The 19,121-nt window shown below is 38.2% G+C and overlaps 1 protein-coding gene across 3 annotated transcripts in view; it reads right to left on the bottom strand.

Moving 5' to 3' along the window:
• Window positions 1-19,121, bottom strand: part of LOC114875030 (heterogeneous nuclear ribonucleoprotein L) — a 111,085-nt gene that overhangs the window by 25,807 nt on the left and 66,157 nt on the right. For all 3 annotated transcript variants that reach the window (XM_029184887.2, XM_029184890.2, XM_029184889.2), the window contains exon 6: window positions 14,224-14,287. In XM_029184887.2, the coding sequence (XP_029040720.1) occupies window positions 14,224-14,287 (64 nt within the window). The remainder of the gene's footprint in view (window positions 1-14,223; window positions 14,288-19,121) is intronic.

Below are 19,121 nucleotides of genomic sequence, written 5' to 3'. Positions count from 1 at the left end.
TCTCTATCATGATCGAACTCTATCGGCTACTCGATCGCGACTGACGTGGAATGATGAATGAACGTATCATCCCTATTATTGGCTAGAATTTTCAACGAACGAAACGAGCTAACTGATTTCCCCTGTGCTCTTATCATTCCCGTCCTAAGTAATGTAATTTATTGTTAAATAAAAATATTAATACTGTGAATAGAAAATTGGTAATGTATTTCCAATCCTCGAACAGCGCGGACCATGGAGAGAGCCATAGTTTAATTTTCATTTAATTCTGTATTTTATATTATTTTTATTTTCTAAATTTTATACTGTTCAAATCTGAATCACCCTTTCGTTTAAAAAATAAGTATCTAATTTTAATCGTCAATACTCTTGTATAGATTTTGTAAGTTTGAATTATGATTGACTTAGGTTTCTCTGTTCAAGGGTTAAATAAAAAACGCTATTAATATTCCACCTAAAATCATAACTATTTGTCTGCTTATTATAATATTCTAAGTACTCAAAGTGGTTTGCGTTTCGTTGACTAGCAGAGTTAAGGATAATTTCATTTTAAGTAGTATAAACCTTCTATGGTCAGACACAAAGTTTTCTCCTTCCTTGAAACATTTTAATAATTTTCTTGTGTACAACACGGCTGTGCATGAGTTTAAAAAAAAAAATGAAAGGGTGTAAACTAAATAAAGTGGTCCAGTTTGTTTCATAATAATTTCGTTTTTGCTCACAATTTAACGAGTACGGACAAAATGAACGTCGTGTGAGTTCGTGCGGCTGTTACCTGCTGTTATTTTGTGCAGTTCCCGTGTAACGAACGTAATTGTATTTTGTAATTCGTTTAAAGCGTTCCAGTTCTAAATGGGACTGGTGTATAACGAAAAAGTGTAGTGAAAAATTGGGCGATGTTGAAAAGAAAAGAGGGAAGAGGGTATTTGTCATTTGTGCACTTGCTTTGTTAGATCATATTTGAACGTTGTTTTCATGTTACCGAACTTTGATTCAATTTGGAAATAATTGATTAGATTCCATTCGAAAAATCTTTACTTCAGATTATTTTGTTGAGATAAAGTTTAACTTAATTTAGTTCAATTCGAAAGCAGTTCGATTAACTTTGGTACCGAAAGTTTGGGATTAGTTCGATTTAAAAGCATTCCCATTCGGTTAATTTTAATTTCCGAGCTCTTACCTAGGATTAGATAATATTTAACTCGATGTAACATTGAATTAGAAAGTCCTTAACTCGTTTGCTATAACTTCGGACATTTAATGAAGATTCTTGTAATTAGGTTAATACTCGAGTCAACTTAATTCTATTCTAAAATATTTATTTTGGTTACTTTCAATTCCAAAGTTAATATTATTCATTCATTCAACCCTCAATTTGCTAATTTTAATTACAAAATCTACACCTATTATTTTTTCAGTTATTAATCTAATTTAATTTAATTTCAAAATAAGCAATTTAAATTCTGGAATTTTTACTTCAAATTTTCTCTATTAAATTACAATTGACTTAATTTACTTCGATTTCACTGAAAGGTCCAATAACTTCACTTCGATGCAGTTTAATCCAAAGGTAATTAACATCTACCATGCTAATTTTCGATTCAAAAAACCGTGCTATCGTTAATAACCATTTAATCCCTTCGTATCAACCGATTTCGACTTTAAAGTCGCTTAGTTCGGCCCGCTTGAGTTTCAAAAGCAGCCGTATCGATTCCCTCTAACACGGAAACGCTCGTTCCAACTTGTTTCCGTTCAAAAACCTCTGACTCGAGCAAGTGCACAAAGGGCGTTCCTAATGTAACCCGTGGAAAACTAAATCCACGATGGAATGTGTGTTCGTAAAAGAGAACGTCGATAAGTTACGTGTCGCTTATGGGGTTTCTTAGTGAACGAGTGTCTCGAAAAGATTACAGGGTGGGTGAAAAGTCACTTTTCCATTTCACAAAGTTCGCTTTCTATCCACCCTGTACACACATATATCTTCTTATACCAGTGCTTGATATTAAAAGTTTCAAATAATTTATTTTCTACTAAAATTTGCCTAGCAATAATAACGCTATTTAATATTAATAAAATTTTGAATTCTTGAAATTGTTCCAATTCCGAGGCGTGGTATAAGAAGCACAATATTTGTATGTAATGAAACTCTTTCACGTGTTTGTTGCATTTTGAGAGGAGCACGAATGCAACACGGAACAAAGCAAAAGGGCACCAACTATACAGGAATATGCATGCAAGAGAAACGAAATGAAATTTCATGACCCAGCTACGTTGGGTGTCCCGTTCGATTGTCAATTATTCCATTTCCCGTAATAACGGATGGTTTATTTTCGACGATCGCGGCTCTTTTTTCTTCTAAACGAAACGCGAATCAAATGGCTTTTTCGATAATAACGAAACCTTTTGTGAATTGATCAGGCTGAAATTTAAATTCACTGAAAATTTATTACGAATCCTTTATCGAGAAACAAACCAATTATCGTATCAATATTTGCGATCCATTCGGTGGGCACTTGGATGAATTTATTAATGAGATAACATTAAATGTCATCGAATGACTACTCGTTTCATAGATCAAGGCATCTTTAGCAAGCTTCAACGAACTCTTTCATGAAACATCGTTTCTAACGATCTCAACGGGAAAATTATTCTCTCTGATGGAATCGTGAACAATTTACTACCTCCTAAAATCCCTTCGCAACTTTTATATCTGCTAGAGAGCCTCAGAACGTCGCGAACCGACGACAAACGTCTGCTAAAACCAGCAATCGACTTCTCTCGTAAATTCTTCAACGTCCAAATAAATATACCGTAAGTGCATCAGAAATGTAACTAAGAATGCATCGTCTGTATTTGGCTCCTTGAGATCGCTATTAACACAGACAGTGTTTGTGCCAGAGAATATTCTTAGTTTCCATTGATTATTTTACAAAAAACATGATAGATTTTACAAAATCTTCCAAAGCGTACAAATTGGAATTCGCTATCGTTATTTTCCAAGGAAATTAACCAACAATAGCAACGTTTCGTAACAAATCATTCCAGAATAAGAAAGGATCAATGATGCATCCGTAGCAGAACAATTCACCCCCGATGCATCTCACGATACATTATCTCCGGCTAGATGAAACGTCTTCGAAGCGGAAAGGAACGATCAGTTCCGGGCCAAGTGAAAACTTCCCGAATCGGCAATAACTTTGAAGCCCGTCTCGTTGCGATACGAAGAGAAAATCCAAGGTAGGAAAAATAAAAAGTTGCCAGGGCATCGATAAGCGATTTCCTCGGACCAGAGTGATCCCAAGGTTTTCGTTTCGAGGAACACCTTTATCGTCGCTGAAACGCGGCAGAGGGAGGGAGGGGATCAGTCGTGTACATAGTTCACGAACGTGGGAAACACATCAGAGAGAGGTGTATCGGGAAATGGGTCGGGAATAATCGTCGTTCGAAAAGATCGATAGGTTCTATAGACGGAAACCACGGCTGGCGACGTGATTGGCGCTTTTCCGCGTTACTAAAAATACCAACGAACTGCTTTCTTCCGCCTTTCACGGAACCATCCCGATGGTTCTTCCGCGGAAAAAAATAGTGGACAATTGTATCGAGACTTTGAAAACCTACTCTTGACACCTCTTTCACTTCGTTGACCCCATTCCTCCTTTCTTTTCCTTCTCGAGCTCTTGTAACTTTCAAACGCAACGTGTGCAAATTATCCGTGACGTACATGTAAAATGCATCGAGAATGACGTGAAAATCAATTTCGTTGTATAATTTTTAAGTATCGTTGAAATTCGTATGAATCTTTCTAATTAAAAAGGCCATAATTGCTAAAGTACTAGTAGACTAATATATTCCATCATAAGGTTTTCCGTAATCTCGTTCGCAAAAACCTTCTTAATGGCCCTCTTAAATGAAGAAAAAAAAGAACACAGGGAGAAAGTAGGGTACGTATCTGACGAGCAAGCTAGTCGGTAAACAACACCATTAAAATATTACGATAGCAATTTGTCTAGGAGGAAAATTAGGAAAATACTAACGAGAAAAGATGCTCCGAGACGTCGAGTAATTTGGTAAGGACGAAGAATGTTCCTCGTTCGAGGGAAAGAGGAAACGGTTTGTTAAACGAGGATCGCCTAAAATCGCGTAAAAAATGATTTTCCTTCGTTGCTTTAGGGAAGCTACGTCAGAAAGAGGAGAAGGTTGTTCCGGAGAGTACAATGAGGCTTTCAATTACCAGCCTCCGTTCGGTTGCATCAAACGCACGTTTTCGTGGCTGGTTCGAAGACGAGCTCGAGGAAAACGCTTGGCAGATGCCTGTTCCATTTCCCGGCAGCAATTTCCTCGACATCCGTCTGTACTCCCACACGCACGCACCCGGTCTTCCTCTTTCATAGTTCATTTCCAGTGAAATCATCGACCTCGTCGATGCGAGAAACACGTCTGACGGTTTGATTTCTCGCCAATTGGACTTCGATTCGCGTTGATCGCGGGATAACCGAGATATAATGCCGTACGAAATCGTCGGGAACGATTCGACGATTATTTCTTTGGCATTTAGAAATCCGGATGTTTGAAATTGAAACAGAATGTTAGAGGAAACTTAACGCGTAGACGCGATTAGTGTGAATTTTGCGAATTCTACCTACACACTTTGGTATAGTTTCGAGATCCTTATAGGAATTTTCATGAGAAATTCACACAGATGTCTAAGTAATTATTAGGTGCCTTTTCTTTATTTTAATTAAAGATTTATTTTTAAAGAGCTATAGTAATTCAAATTATTGAAATAATCTTTATTGTTATTACGTTGTCTTGTCACTTTTCAAATGTTCAAATTAAAAATATTAATTAAGAAGGCGTAATACTAGAGGCACCTAATATTTGGAACTTTGACACTTGCTCTAATCAAAATGATAAAAACATAGATCCTATGATCATTTATAATTAAGAAAACGAGTACCAAATTCCCGCGAAACTTCGGATGTCAGCGAAATCTGGTCGGCAGTTCGGCCAAAGTGTTAATAGTCTTCGACATCGGAAAGGAGAGCAACAGTCGACCGATCAATCACTCAGTGAAAAATTCAGAACACACAGGAACCGTCATCCGCGTTCCGAAACGACAGTTCTTCGTCCGCGGTAAAACGGGCAATGTGTCAACGTTATTTACGAGAGTATTCCTCGAGACTGTCCGAAACGTCTTGGGTCGTCTCTGACCGGTGCACCGTCGCTCGAAAATCGCTCACGTCTGTTTTCGGTTGACGATGACTCAGCCGCTGGAACGAAACCACGGTTTCGTACGCTGAGAATGCGACTAGTGATAAAAATGGTAATCGGGTCAATGCAAACCTTTCATCGACTACAAAGGTCGTTCATTGTAGTCAAAGAAGAGACACTGAATCATCCTCATCCATGAATGATGGAATTATTTTTCAAAATCATCGCCTTGAAGATTTTGGCAAGAATAACAATGGAATAAAAAATCAACCATGAAAGCGTTAATCATTTCCTGGCAACTCTCGGTCTACTCAATGAATTTATTACCTGTTCTACTTGGAACACGTGCACCCAACCACGTGTTAAACCATGAAACTATACATTCAAACTTCTGGATCTTGATTATAAAATATCTGAAGGCTACATTTTTTTTTCCGCGATTCAAGTTAAATGGTGGGTTTATTTTAACTCGCGGTATATTCGTCCAAAATAAGACTCGTCGATTTTGAGACAAGCCTGTTCGAGGAAGCCTACCATCGGAGCGTAAAGTCAAACGCAGCTGATGCGTCGCACCGGGGCATTAGTAAATAGAATAGAACGAAATCGGAGCGAGACTAAAGCGTGGCGTATCTTGGCTTCGTGGTGGACCATCACGGATCGGTCGGTTTTAATAAATTCGTAACGCACACACGGATCGGCTGCGTCAGCCTTGAATCCCGAAGGAAAGCACCGTCTCCTGTTAATGACGCTGCTTTACAACTGTCGAGAGTAACGAGCTACACGACCGGGATTCTACGGTTCGAGCCCGAGGAGCACGGCGGATTGTCTTCATGGGATATTTGCGACAGCCTGTTCAGTCACTCATCCCCGCGAACTTCGTTCCACATGGTACGACACGGATAAATAGATTCCATGGACAGAGGAGAGATGGTGAGTTACATCGTGAAAACGATACAACCCGTGTTAATTTCCCTGTTTAACCCTTTACAGACGCGTGTATGTTCTCGGAAAGTGATGGGGTAAGTTATGGGTAAGACACTTGGACAAGTTGACGACGACTTAATATCGCAATATTTTATAAGAATATTAATTTTTCATATTCTAATTAATTGCTGTAAAATATAAAATTCTAAAATGAAATAGAAGGGTATTTTTATTTTTATTAAAGAATTTTGCAAATTTTAAAACGATTACCAATAGAACTTTTAATTATTTAATCTTATGATTTAATAAAACGTAGTTCATCGTAATAAAACGAGATTACGTCTAAACAAGCATCTCTAACAAGCCAAAATACTTGGAAAAGAGCGTCCAAAGGGTCGAGCTCTTCAAAGTTCCACTTGTCCCCGGTTTTCCACGAGATTTACAATGCACGTCAATGCCGCGAGTTTCCAGGTTCCTTAATAAGGGAAAATCTAATGAAGGCCAGCAGAATCGTGGAAAGTTCCGAAACTTTGGTTATTGGACCATCGTGATCTCAGCTGTGCGCTAAGTACTAACAATACTAGGAAAACTCCGGCACGACGAGGATAAGTTTGAAGATGATAGTGAAAGTGATGCGAACAGAGAACTTGGACAATTGATCGCGAGCTTTATATACTGGATGGCAAACGATTCCTTTTGAATCGCTGCCAAATTTAAACTTTTCATCGTTTTCCTGCGACCAACGACATTGTTGAAAGTTTTTCGTTTGACGAAACTTTTCATTTAATCACATAAGAGTATCTTAATTAGAAATCTTGATATATCAAGGAGGGGGTTTTAGACTTGCTTGGAAAAATGTCAAATTATGATGGAAAGTTGAAGATTCCAAGGAATTTTAACTTGACGAAAAGGAAAAGATCGAGCCCTATCATCCCCTGTTTCCCTTCGACGATCAAGAAACCTACCCTCACGCTCCTCCGTCTGCCGTCACCCACGAACTTTCAGACAAATTAGCAATTTGCTAGCATCAGGCTAGCACCCAGAGGCCTCGGATTGGCCGAGAGGTAATGGCTCGACAGCCGAAAATTACGAACCGCCTATTTCGTGTCGTGCACATCAGGATAAACGCATAGTTACACATGTGTTAATTTTAATACGTTTTAAACCCATCGGTGGAAATTTGTATTAATTCTGGAAAAATTATTTAAATATTGCCAGGGGGTCACTGGTAAATATTGCAGATTAATATCCTGCTAATTAGATTACACGATATATCAACATTTCAATTAAGAAATTAAGTAATCACATTTTTGATGATTAATATAGTGCACTGCTCTACATTTCACTGGGACAGTTAATATGTTTAATTGTGTATACTCTGAGCAAATATCTACCAGAGTAAGTTTAAACAAGCCATATTTCACGGATTTGAGATACAGAGGAATATATAGTAACTACCCTGCTCCGAATCTTAATTAGAATCCATAACTTTCTATCGTCAATTAATATATCATGAAAACCAAAGACGTACAAAATTCCATCTGAAACCTAATACCAAATAATGAATAATAATCCAGGAAATAAAATGAAGAATTATACTAAACATGAAATTGATCAATTTCACTCTTCATTTTTACCCTAAATTTCTAACTAAAAGCTCGAACCGTATCATAATCCTTGTTCATCAGGAAACGTTATATCGTCCAAGATTTACGACACCGTGATCCGCGAAACACAAGATCGCGGTAATAATCCGGAATTTAATTAAACCAAGCTGATTGCGCGGAGTAAGCGGTTCGAAACGATACCAGAAGGTAACGATGGAAGTTATGTTTTCCTCTGCTTATCTGGTGTTGCAGGTATCTACCCGGAAAACGTACGTGAGTGACTGGCTGTACGAAAGCACTTCCAACAAACCCCGATATCAACCTCACCAAGACGTCCAGCAGCCAGTAATTGAGCATTAGGGTCGAAGCGGAGGAGCCTAGGGCGAACTGAACGCGAGACCAGCTGGTAAACGATCCAATTACTGAAAAATGTGTCTGAGATTATTTAACAGGGGTCCAGTTATTACAGGTACCTCTCGTCGTAGTTAGGACACTATAATCGTAGAAAGTATTATAAAATAAAAAATTATCTGTCCAACAAGAAACGAAAAATCACTTTTGTGATATTTGCACAATTTTCAGCTCGTTTGCCCCCGCATTCAACTTGGTTGGAAAATGCAATATCAAGGGCAGGATAAAACGAGGAACACTTTGGAGGCGGTTGGGAAGATTTAAAAATTCATTTCGCAGTCTCGTTTCGGGTTCAATCTACGTATGAAGGTATTTCGTTTAGAAAGCTGCCGCACATTTGCGAATTCACGCAGCCTCTGACGTAGACAATCCCGACTGACTGGACAGGCTGCCGCAAATCTTCCGTAAAGTCCACGCTCTACACTCGAGGAATTCTAATTCGACGCGATGCCACCTCTGGCGAAGTCGCGTAGAGCTTATTGGAACCCTGGCCACAAAGCCGGAAATACCGTTCTCATTGTGCTCCACGCCTACTTTCAATATACAAACCGACTTTATTGTTATCGGACAAGATTCAGAGGATTTTTATAATAAATCGATGATTTATGAAAATTCTTGTTTCTTTAAATTATTCTAATTATAGAAAATTCTATTGGACACAGTGTAACTATAACAAAGCAAACTTGCTAAGCTCGAATGTAAAGACGTCTTGTGAAAGGAGTTACACACTTGAAATTGTTAAGCATCGGCTAAACAATAGCCACAGGAGTGCATTGTGGGTACAAGAATCGGTATTGATAAGAAAACATTCGGTTTCACTTAAGAGAAGAGTCTTCTTTTACCAAGATAACGTGGTAAAATGTTCGTTTCAAGTTGGTAACGAAATTTATTTCAAAAGGCGACCGGTCTTTCGACCTGGCCAATATTTCTGTATACAGTTACTGTAGAATGAGTAATATTTGTAGCGGTTAGTGTGCCAACCGTTAATAGGAAAACGAATGTGTCCTATTATGAATCCTGTATGAGATTCACCAACCGGTTTTCGAGACGTCGGTTTGAATAGTAAAATGAAATAATTTATTATTGAAAATCAAGTAATTAGAAATTTTGTCACCGCGATTTCAAACGGTGTGAAAATTACGAAAGGGTTACAGTTCTCGTGTAGCTTTCGTTTACCCTTGTTCGCGAATCTCCGCAAAGCAATTAAGGGAAACTACCCGATTCAGAAGTGACGGAGCTTGAATGCGACGCATCAGAACGCAATAAGACACGGAACACGTGTTGTCACGACTAACTGTCCGTCTGAATATATTTACATGCCAGGTATTCCGAAGTGGGCTCCCCTTAAATTACAAAGCCACGGTATGCGTGTCATCGTACCGGTGACGATCTCTACTTTAGATTAATGAGTTCCCTGATCCCTGAGTGCGTGCTGGATCGAGACGTCCGTGAAACCGAGAAGAGAAAAAGCCAGGAATTCACCGCGTAAGCGTTTTCCAAGCGGAAAACGAGCGTGTCGCGTGACTACGATAACGAACTCGCCATTCAATTATTCCAAGGTGATATTGTTATTAACACCTTGCATTGGAATACAAAAAACCTGTGAAACGTGTGTCATGGGTTTGATCGTGTATCTATACTGTTTTTTCTGATAATTATAATGAAAGAATTATAGATAGAACTTGGATAATTTCATGACTCATCTAAATGACGATACAAGAAAGTCTTATATCATTATTATTGATCTTTATAGGATGATGATTGCAGGGTCATTTTGAATTAATTACAGAAATAAAATATGAAAAATATAGAAGAGTGTTATTTATAAATTTCCATAAGAATCCATTCCTAATAATTCCTGTATTTATCTCATTAAAAAAATGAATAATTAGGTATTTGAAATTGTGAGGAATATCTATCAAATAAATATTGTAAAAATGAAAATATGCGTTAAATAATGACATACCCTTCCTATCACTCTAGTTTAAATGAGGCATCATATCATCATCCATTACAGTTCTTATAATTTCATCAAAATCCCAAACGCACGACACTGTCTGTCAAAATGTTAACCGGCTGCTTATCCCTGACAGAGTTTCCACGAACGTTTCTTGGCGAATATTGAATCCAACAAAGAGAAGAGAAGTTCCGACACCTCAAGGGTAGAATTTCATTTCCCGAATCCCCGATGTCTCCTCGCCGAATCTCAATATTTTATTACACGAAGGATCAACACGGGGAGGGATTCGATCGAATAGAATCTAAAAGATTTCTCGGTGTACCTAGAATCGTCGGTTAAATCCACGATCATCGGGACAAGCTCTGGGAAGCTAATCCGAGTAATCGATAATTTATTAACCCTATTCGATTTTACCGGCCGCGGAACCGAGCGAAATAACCTGCAAGACCTTCCGCGGTGTCTCGTTTCGATTTTTCGCGCCATTTATCCGCAGACTACCAGCTATCAGGATATCCTATAAAGTTTTATGCAAAAGCATTGATCTTTATCGTCGCATTCGTGCCTCGTCTCATAGACCAAGTTTATTCTCGTTTGATCTGGGTCGAGCGAGCTTACGAAACTTAAATCTCTTCTGCCACCGATAGAAGGATTTATACATTTCGAATCGCACCTTCGGCCTCCTTTGTTTCTTACAAAGGATGTTACCAGAAGATTTATACAATTTCGAGTCACTGCATATCGAGAGGCTGATTTTGAAACACTGACATAAAAGTCCTGCGAAATGGCAGCTCTCGAATTTTCAAGGATTCGTCAGAATTGTTTTATACAGCAAGCAGCAATAAAACTGGTAGTAAATAGTTTTATCTGCCTAGCTTTTTGATCCGTAAGTTGGCATTGTCTGTGGTCTGCCATCGCGCGAGGGTAGCCAATGACGCCTCGAATTTTGGTCAGCCGTTGCCAAAGCGAAACAACAGATCGGCTACGTGACGACGGAAAATTAGAGCTAACGTGATCGGAAGATTAACTAGTCTCGTTAAAAGCCGCTATTCTTGGAGGGATCGAGCGGGTTACTCGCGTATCGTCGCGGCTATCGTCTCGCAACGACTTTTCGTTAAGTCGTCCCTGGGACACTCTAATGGGACCAATGACGCGAACGGTATGCGGACGAAACGAGAATTCATTTATTCGATTTGAACAGCTGCCATCCCTATTGTCTAGATAATGTTCAACGCATGAAGGTTTATGGTGTACCTGAGCGTGCCAGACTCAATTAACTCCGTTCTTAAACAATATAACCATGGATTAATGAGAGTAGTGATTGATTAATTATCGAATTTAAATTCTACAAAACTGATCCAAAATTGGACAAACTTAAATACATTCGAGCACGTGACAAATGGCTCTAAAGTATTCCCTCTATTTATATTCCATGTTTGTCCGCTACACATTCGCACGCGGGTAATCAAATTGTCTGACACGTGTTACGCATCTAAATTCTGCCTCTCTGTCTTCCTGTTTCATTAGGAAATGCTCTAAACTTCTAGGGAGATTTATGTTATTGGTATCTTAATACCTTTTATATTTTATCAAACACCCTTGCATAGATATTAAAAAGGAATTACGAATTCAAACTAAAAAGAGAAGTCTATGATTTACAAATTTTTAATTAAAAATATCACAGTCGAAACAGTACTCTATCTCTGAATTCTCATTTCGTTATTCAAACAAGGAGCCGAAAAATCATGAAACTGATAGAAGGAAGCAAACAGAAGGATCAGTATCGTGACCAGTAATTACCGTGAAAAGTAGTCGGAGCACTCGGACGCGTTTCTTTAGCGGAAATGAAGGTGGCTGGAAAGCAAGCGTCTGCATCTAATGAAACTTTCATCACCTCGGCGTGGATACAGGCTGGAAAAGGTTAGAAGTGCAGCAGCCAACCTGACCTATCTTCGGCTTAATTGATGTAGCGATCCACTCGAAAAGGTTACTCGTGAATCGCGACCAGTTACGAAAAATTAGCACCTTTAGGTGTTCTCCAGCCTTGAATTACGAACTGAACCTTTTTACCGTTCGAATTTTATTCGACGATTCCATGGAACGAAGGCCAAGGGTCAACTTTCGAGCACCCATTCAAAACGCGATGGAGATTTTATCATCAGCTCTCTAGGACGTGATTTATTTCTGGAAAAAATACTGCTAGTTGCAGCAGTGTTCTTTTTTTTTTCGAAGAAGCGATTGATAAATTGGGAAAATTTGTCTTCTTCTCGAAACAAACTTGTCGCCAAGTCGCGACACTAATTACCAGGGAAATTCGTCTTTGAGGCTGCTTCGAGATTTTGCAAATTCGAAGACGTCCGTGACGGCTATGAGTGACACGCGGTTCAAGCCGCGTGTAATTGGACCGAATTCCTCGAGTTCTGTGGCCGCTTGTCGTTTACGCGGATTCGCAACTCGGCTTTGTATCTGGCACGCGATTCGCGAGACCGATCCCGCCTAGGAATCTCTCAACTTCTTGCGGTTATTGCGATGTTCAATTGCTTCGACTTATTCGAAAAATAAACGAGACATCATCGAGTCCGCATCAATTTGATCAAAACTATCATTACAGGAAAAGCAAACGAACGGCAGAGAGAAATTCTATTTCAACGACTTAGCAAACGTGGAGAGTTGCAACCAAAATCCAGTTGCAAAAGCGGATCTGGTCCCGGCGTGGAACCGAAAGGCAAATTGGGTCAAAGAAGAAAATTCTAGTTCGAAACGTCGAATCGAACAGACCGCTCGTCGCTGGCTTGTAAGCGAGACATCAATTTGTCGCCCGTAGTGGAATAAATTGCCATCGAATAATTGCGATTCAAAATGGAAAAAAATATCGTATCGGTGTCGCTCTAACGAGTGCCTTTATCCTTCTGGATCGCATCGACTGATACGACAGTCGTGTTTTCACAACGAACGTCCCTCGAGTTTTCAAGCTTCGACCGTATACGCTTCGTAACTTTCGCGTCGATCTTTTGTCAAAAACGTGGCACACACGTACACGTGACAAGTATGTGTGACTCTCGTTTGCCATGTTCGTCGAATACGCGAGCAATCGATACGAATGAAGAACCGTTCCCATTGGTGACCTCTGCAAATGAATTAAATGGAAGATTCCTGATACAAGACAATCCCCGATAGAATTCTTCTCCGATCATATATTTCTATTTCAAATTTAAATCAAAATTAAATGAATAATAATTATATTTTCAAAAGAACAATAGAATTTTAAGGAAAGAAGAGTTAGGATGCATAAGTATACGTGTTCGAATTCTTAAATATATAAAACTAAGGGAGAAAAATATATCGACACTGATGATGATCTTTATCAGAGACAATCCAATTATAAAATCACAAACTCTCACGTTCAGAGGTAAAATTCAAGAGTTCATTAAAAAAAGTGTATCTTTTGTGTGGTGGTTTCACTTGAGACGAAATTTTTGTAAATTAGAATTCCACAATAACACCTACAATTTAATTACACGAAGACTAATTATAGTTAGAAAAACAATTCTATCGTTCAGAAATACAATCGAATGGAATTCTCTAGAGATAAGTGGACGAAAAAAGAGAGAAATATTTGTACGTAGGGAATTCCGTTGGAACGAGCTCGTGTTTTGTACGATTCGCGTGTAGAACTTAAATTGAACCGTGTTCCAGTGTTCGAGGCTAATTTCCTCGCGTCCAGCGTTCTTGAATGAACGTTCGATCGACGTTTCCGTGTCCAAGTAGTTCTAGCAAACATATACGCGAACCTAACGAGGAATGCATTTTACGGAAACCCTTCAAGCTCGTACCGGGACTAGGTTTTATCCAATTAGCGTCTCCTACTCGCTGAGCTAAGAACACGAAACAAGAGGAAGCCGTGAGATTCGCGTACGCGAAACAGAGGCGCCCAAAGGGAACAGATTCTTCAATCGCGTTCGTGAAAAATTTTTTCCGGTACACGGGTTCTTGCACGCGACGTCGAAAATGAATTGTGAATAATAAAACGCAACGTCGATGAGAAGAATCAAGAATGATCAAATAAATAAGAAACGGAGAGATAGAGAAAGGGTTAGAAATAGTGGAACTCACCCAACGTTGGTGTCGTGTAGTCCCAGCTCTCGGCGTCATTTTTGTAAACGTTCAACTTTGTTGGCTGAAACAAAAAAAAAATAAACGAAAGTTAGTTTCAGGGATGGAAAATTCTATACGATCAATCATCCTTATGAAAAAATATTTATCCCAATAAATTCCTAAAATTGCCAATATTTCCTAAGATTTTTAGTACAAAATTGCCAATATTTTCTGCAATCAATTCACGTTATTCAAAATAACAATAGAAAAGGTTTTATAAAACCTGTGATAAAGGATGCTTTCATAAAAATGATCTATGATCTCAGATTTCTAGACATTCGAAGAAACGATTTATGGTATTGTGAAAGGTGGGAAAAATTGACATAGCAGTGAAATGTACAACAATTGATGTTCCACTGTTTCGAGATCATCCCCTGCACGTTAGGCGTCCAGGTAACGTTCATCTAAAGCTAAGCCCTCGTAATTTCAAGCCGGGCAACCGTGGAAATTTAACACATTCCGTGCAGTAGCACTCGACGATCGTGCCCGGAATTATTAATATGGGAATTTAACGTGTAGAGCCTGCACTCGTCGCCCCATAAATCCCCGATTAGTTATGCATGTAACGTTGCAAAATGAATTATACAAATACGCGGTCGGAGCTGGAATAGCGAGAATTATACAAATTCTCAGGAAACGTAAGCATAATAGGGTTATAACGAGGGCCCCTGGAAAATAGGGCCCAGAGCTGTAACCCCCTTTCTGTAGTTTGACGAATAAATTGCCTATAATTTAAAAAAAATTCAAGACAAGAAAAATTCCAGTGATTCGATTAAACTTTCGCCCACGAGGCATACTACCCTTACAAAGATGAAATATAAAAGCGGTGTTAAACTTGTTTATTTAGTCCGCCTGGTGAAAGTTGTCTGAAAATCTGTATCGCTTTGCAGCTCAATATTTTGTTAAATTTCAATCAAGCTAACGTTATTACACGTCACTTTTGTACGAAGCTACCTTTGACGCGGGTGTACACTCTGTTCTCCGAGTTTTCAAAGTTTTTTTATTTATATTCCCTCTTTCGATACTCCCACGAGGAAACGTGGAGCAGAGTTTCTCTTTGTTCACGAAAAAAATTTAATTCTTTGTCGACGTGTCGCGCGAAGCTTCGTCGAATAATCTCTACGTTTCCCGTGGGTAGAGTTTCTCCTTTTTTTTTTATTTCTCCTTTCTGCATTCATGACTGTTCCAGTCGACGAGGAAAAATCGAAAATTTACAACCAAGATGAGATTTGATCGATGGCGTTGAATTATTGCTGGAAGAGTAACGTCGATGAAGAAGGATTAGCGACAGATGCTTTATTTTCAAAGGGATTGTTTATGGTTCACTTCCGTAAACTGTGTCGACGTTGTTAACAGAGAGTTTTTGAGATACTCTTTTTTTCTGTGATTCGATGGATGATTTATGAATGTGTAACTTGTGCTCTTTTATGGAATTTGAATGAAGTGGTGTGAAAGGAATTATTTAAAATTAGATTTTATAGAAAAAAATTTGATACAAAAATATTGTATTGGGAAATAAATAAATGAATAAATATACGTTCGAACTGGGACTCTATTCACACTGGGCTGTATTTTAATCTACCCATATTGCTTGAGAAACAAATCGATTGCGAACTGATTGCTTTTTTATACCTCAATACGGTCTTAAAGTACGTCGAGCAATCAATAGGTGATGGGAAACTTGTGGAAACAATGGAACAGCTAGTCCCTGATACGGAAAACTAGAAGTGTTCTCGTAAAGAAAATTAATTTCTAGATCGAGTTCTTAATTACTTAGTCATTTAAAATTTTCCATTACAGTTCTTCCACTATAATGTATTGAAATGTAAACGCCTAGTTAATTAAAGGTTAATGTATTTCTTCAACCTTTTAAACAGGAAGTTCCATTATTAACCACTTCGAATCTGAATTTATAGAGGAAACTATTTGGATCTGCTAAAGTTGCTTATAGAAGCTCATATGCCTTGACTTTTTCAATGTACTAATTACATAATACTATTAATCATATATGAGTGACGTGACGGAAAATTTAATGAACAGTAATGAAGGGTTTGATGTGTTAAATATTAACTCTTGACGAGGGTTCTCATTAAAGATTAAAATGTTAGAAAAAACATGGAATGATTTTCTGTTGAACTTTGAGTAGAAAGAACCTTTCCCAATTCGCCATAATCCTGTAATTAATTACAACGATCTCATAATAAATTCACTGTTGGCAAAATTCTAAACGAATGAAACAAGTTTCATGCAGTTGCTCCGGTCGCACAAGCGAGTTCGAATTACCCGTTCGTCGTAATTAACTCTGTTCGCCGGTCGATCTATGCATAAAATTTATCGGATTACGTAGCGAGCTTACGCCTGTAGAGCGTGCCGTAAATTTCAGTCTTCTCCGGCGTGCTTTCAGCGATCGTAAAAACGTCCGGCTATGCTCTTCGGTTAACAAATGCTCCAACGTCCCCCTTTCTCATAAGAATAATTCTGGCGATAGGATAGAAAGTAAAGCGCATCCTTCAGAGCGAAAAAGATAAACCGTGTGAGCCGCAGGGATGATCGATACAGATCAATATAAAATATTTTCACCCTTAACCCTTTCACCGTGAACTATCGGTCAATTGTATAAATTTTACAAAAAGGAAAAAGATGAAAACAAAATGGACTGTGACTTTACTATTATTTCACTTTAAGTGCAACGATGCACCTAAATGCAAGTGCATTTTTTTTTCTAATGGATTCATTTTTTGAACATTTTATTATAACACTTTTTTTATATGAAATGTACAAGGGAATTTATCTGGGCATAAAGAAATTTGCAATTCGACTTTTTAGAAAAGTGCATTTCAAAGTGCATCGTTGCACTTTTAATGCGGTCGCAGAAAAGTAGACCTCCTGGTTTAAACTGACCGAATGTAACGTATGTTCAGCAACTGGTAACAGTTGAACGAATGAGAAGCAGGCAAAGGAATGGCGAAGAAAAGAGAAAATGGACTGGTTTTCCACGATAAAACATTTCTAAAGCGGAGCAATGAACAGCATTCGCCAGTAGGGAACAAATCTTCTCCAAACCGAACGTTTACTACCAGTCCCGTTCGCGGGCTAAACCGGCCCAATAAAGCGTTTGAAAATGCAAGATTAATAGAACGATAAATTCACAGGGAAATAAGCGCCCTTTGACTTGCCAAACCGATGGTATTGTGTGCAAAGTGGCGAAATAAACCGAGGTCAATGAACCTCTTCCTTCTTTAATCCTACATACATTTCGCTAAAAGTACTTTCAAATAGAGTAATATTTCTCTTTCTCAAATATATTCTTCTTGCTCTAATTAGAATTTACTTTCAAGCATATTACTTGGCAGTGTTATTTAAAATTAAACTTCCAAATTACTGAAATTATAATTAAATTCTAGTTCACTCTGCTCCTAAATACTCGACTGCTTTTTCTATGGTTTAATTAAGTATGATTACAAATATTAACATTTGAAGTTGAAGATTTATGACATTTATGGGTGCTAATAATGACACCTTGGCAAACACGATTACTGGTAATAAAATCCAACAGATGAAAATACATTTCTGTCACTTCCAATTAGAAATAAATTTCCTAAATTATACGTGATGGTTTCACTCCTTAATGGATTTCGAAGAGTCAAAAGAGCAAATGGAACAGAAATAATTGAGAACATTTTAAATTTAATGAGGCATCAATTTTGAATCTCTTTCTCGTGCCAAGATTGAATAAAGGAATATGGTCGAATGAGGAAGCGTTGCACTTCGATCGAAGTCACAGTAGGAAATAATGAAAGAACTTTAGCACCTAACATTTCCACCGTTCTATACGTAACTTTCAATTCGTATGTACGTTGCTCTGAAACAGAACCTATCAGTACTATCCCGGTGATAACGCGGCAATACGTATCGATTCGGCGTCAAATATTTATCCTGATACCGTGGATACCCGTAGATAGCAGCGACAATTTGGTCGATAGTAAAATTCCACCAAAAGAGATACAGAGAGAAAATTTCGACAGGAATTACAGGCTCGTTCCACGCCATCCTTCTTTGTGCAGAAAAATATTTCCAAAACAATATCGCGTGTTGTACGAATGAAAGCACACCTACATATTTATTACAGGTGGACCACAGCGGCCAAATGGTATTCCAATATTCCTTGGATATAAATTATAAGCTGTTTGATTTTCCATGGAAGCAATGCTAGAAAGAAAAATAGCTACCAAACGTCGCAGGTTTAATATCTTTTGCAATTTCATTTGCAATTAAACTCGATTTATGTGTATTATAATTTAAAGGAGCTTGATTACAATTTTTAATTACTATGAGTCATTAAAAGTTAAAAGGCTCTGGATGATAATAATGTTGCTATATCATATTTAGTACAAAAATAGAATTACAAATATTATGAAAGAAAAGATTGTCATTTGTTAGGGGTTGAAAGCAGAAAAAAGGAAATGAACAAAACCCCCGAAAATTTATGTGGGAAGTCACAGAACCCAGGGCGATATTTCTAAACTGTATTTTTCATGGATCTAAATAGTCAGTATCCATGAACGTCTCAAGAATAAGTAACGTAAGAAAATACATATCTGTTCTCCTCACAGCTGCGACCTACGGGTCGACAATAACCTTAATTGCTCCCCTATCTTTCTCTTTCCGTCGACTTGATACGTCCTGGCTGTGCCATACATTCTCACCGCGATATTTCGTCTGATTTATCGCCGTGCCGGCTGGCGGAGAGAGAAAAAAAGAATGCACTTGCTCTTTTGTCGGGATGCACTTTTTTAACGGATAAAAATTTCGGGCTGTTGCCGCGGAATGAAAAAAAAAAAGAGACGAAAATGGTG

Source organism: Osmia bicornis, chromosome 13, assembly GCF_907164935.1.
Source record: "Osmia bicornis bicornis chromosome 13, iOsmBic2.1, whole genome shotgun sequence".
NCBI lineage: Eukaryota > Metazoa > Arthropoda > Insecta > Hymenoptera > Megachilidae > Osmia > Osmia bicornis.
Note: the sequence above shows the minus strand (reverse complement) of the source record. Positions and strands in the feature narration are given on the sequence as shown.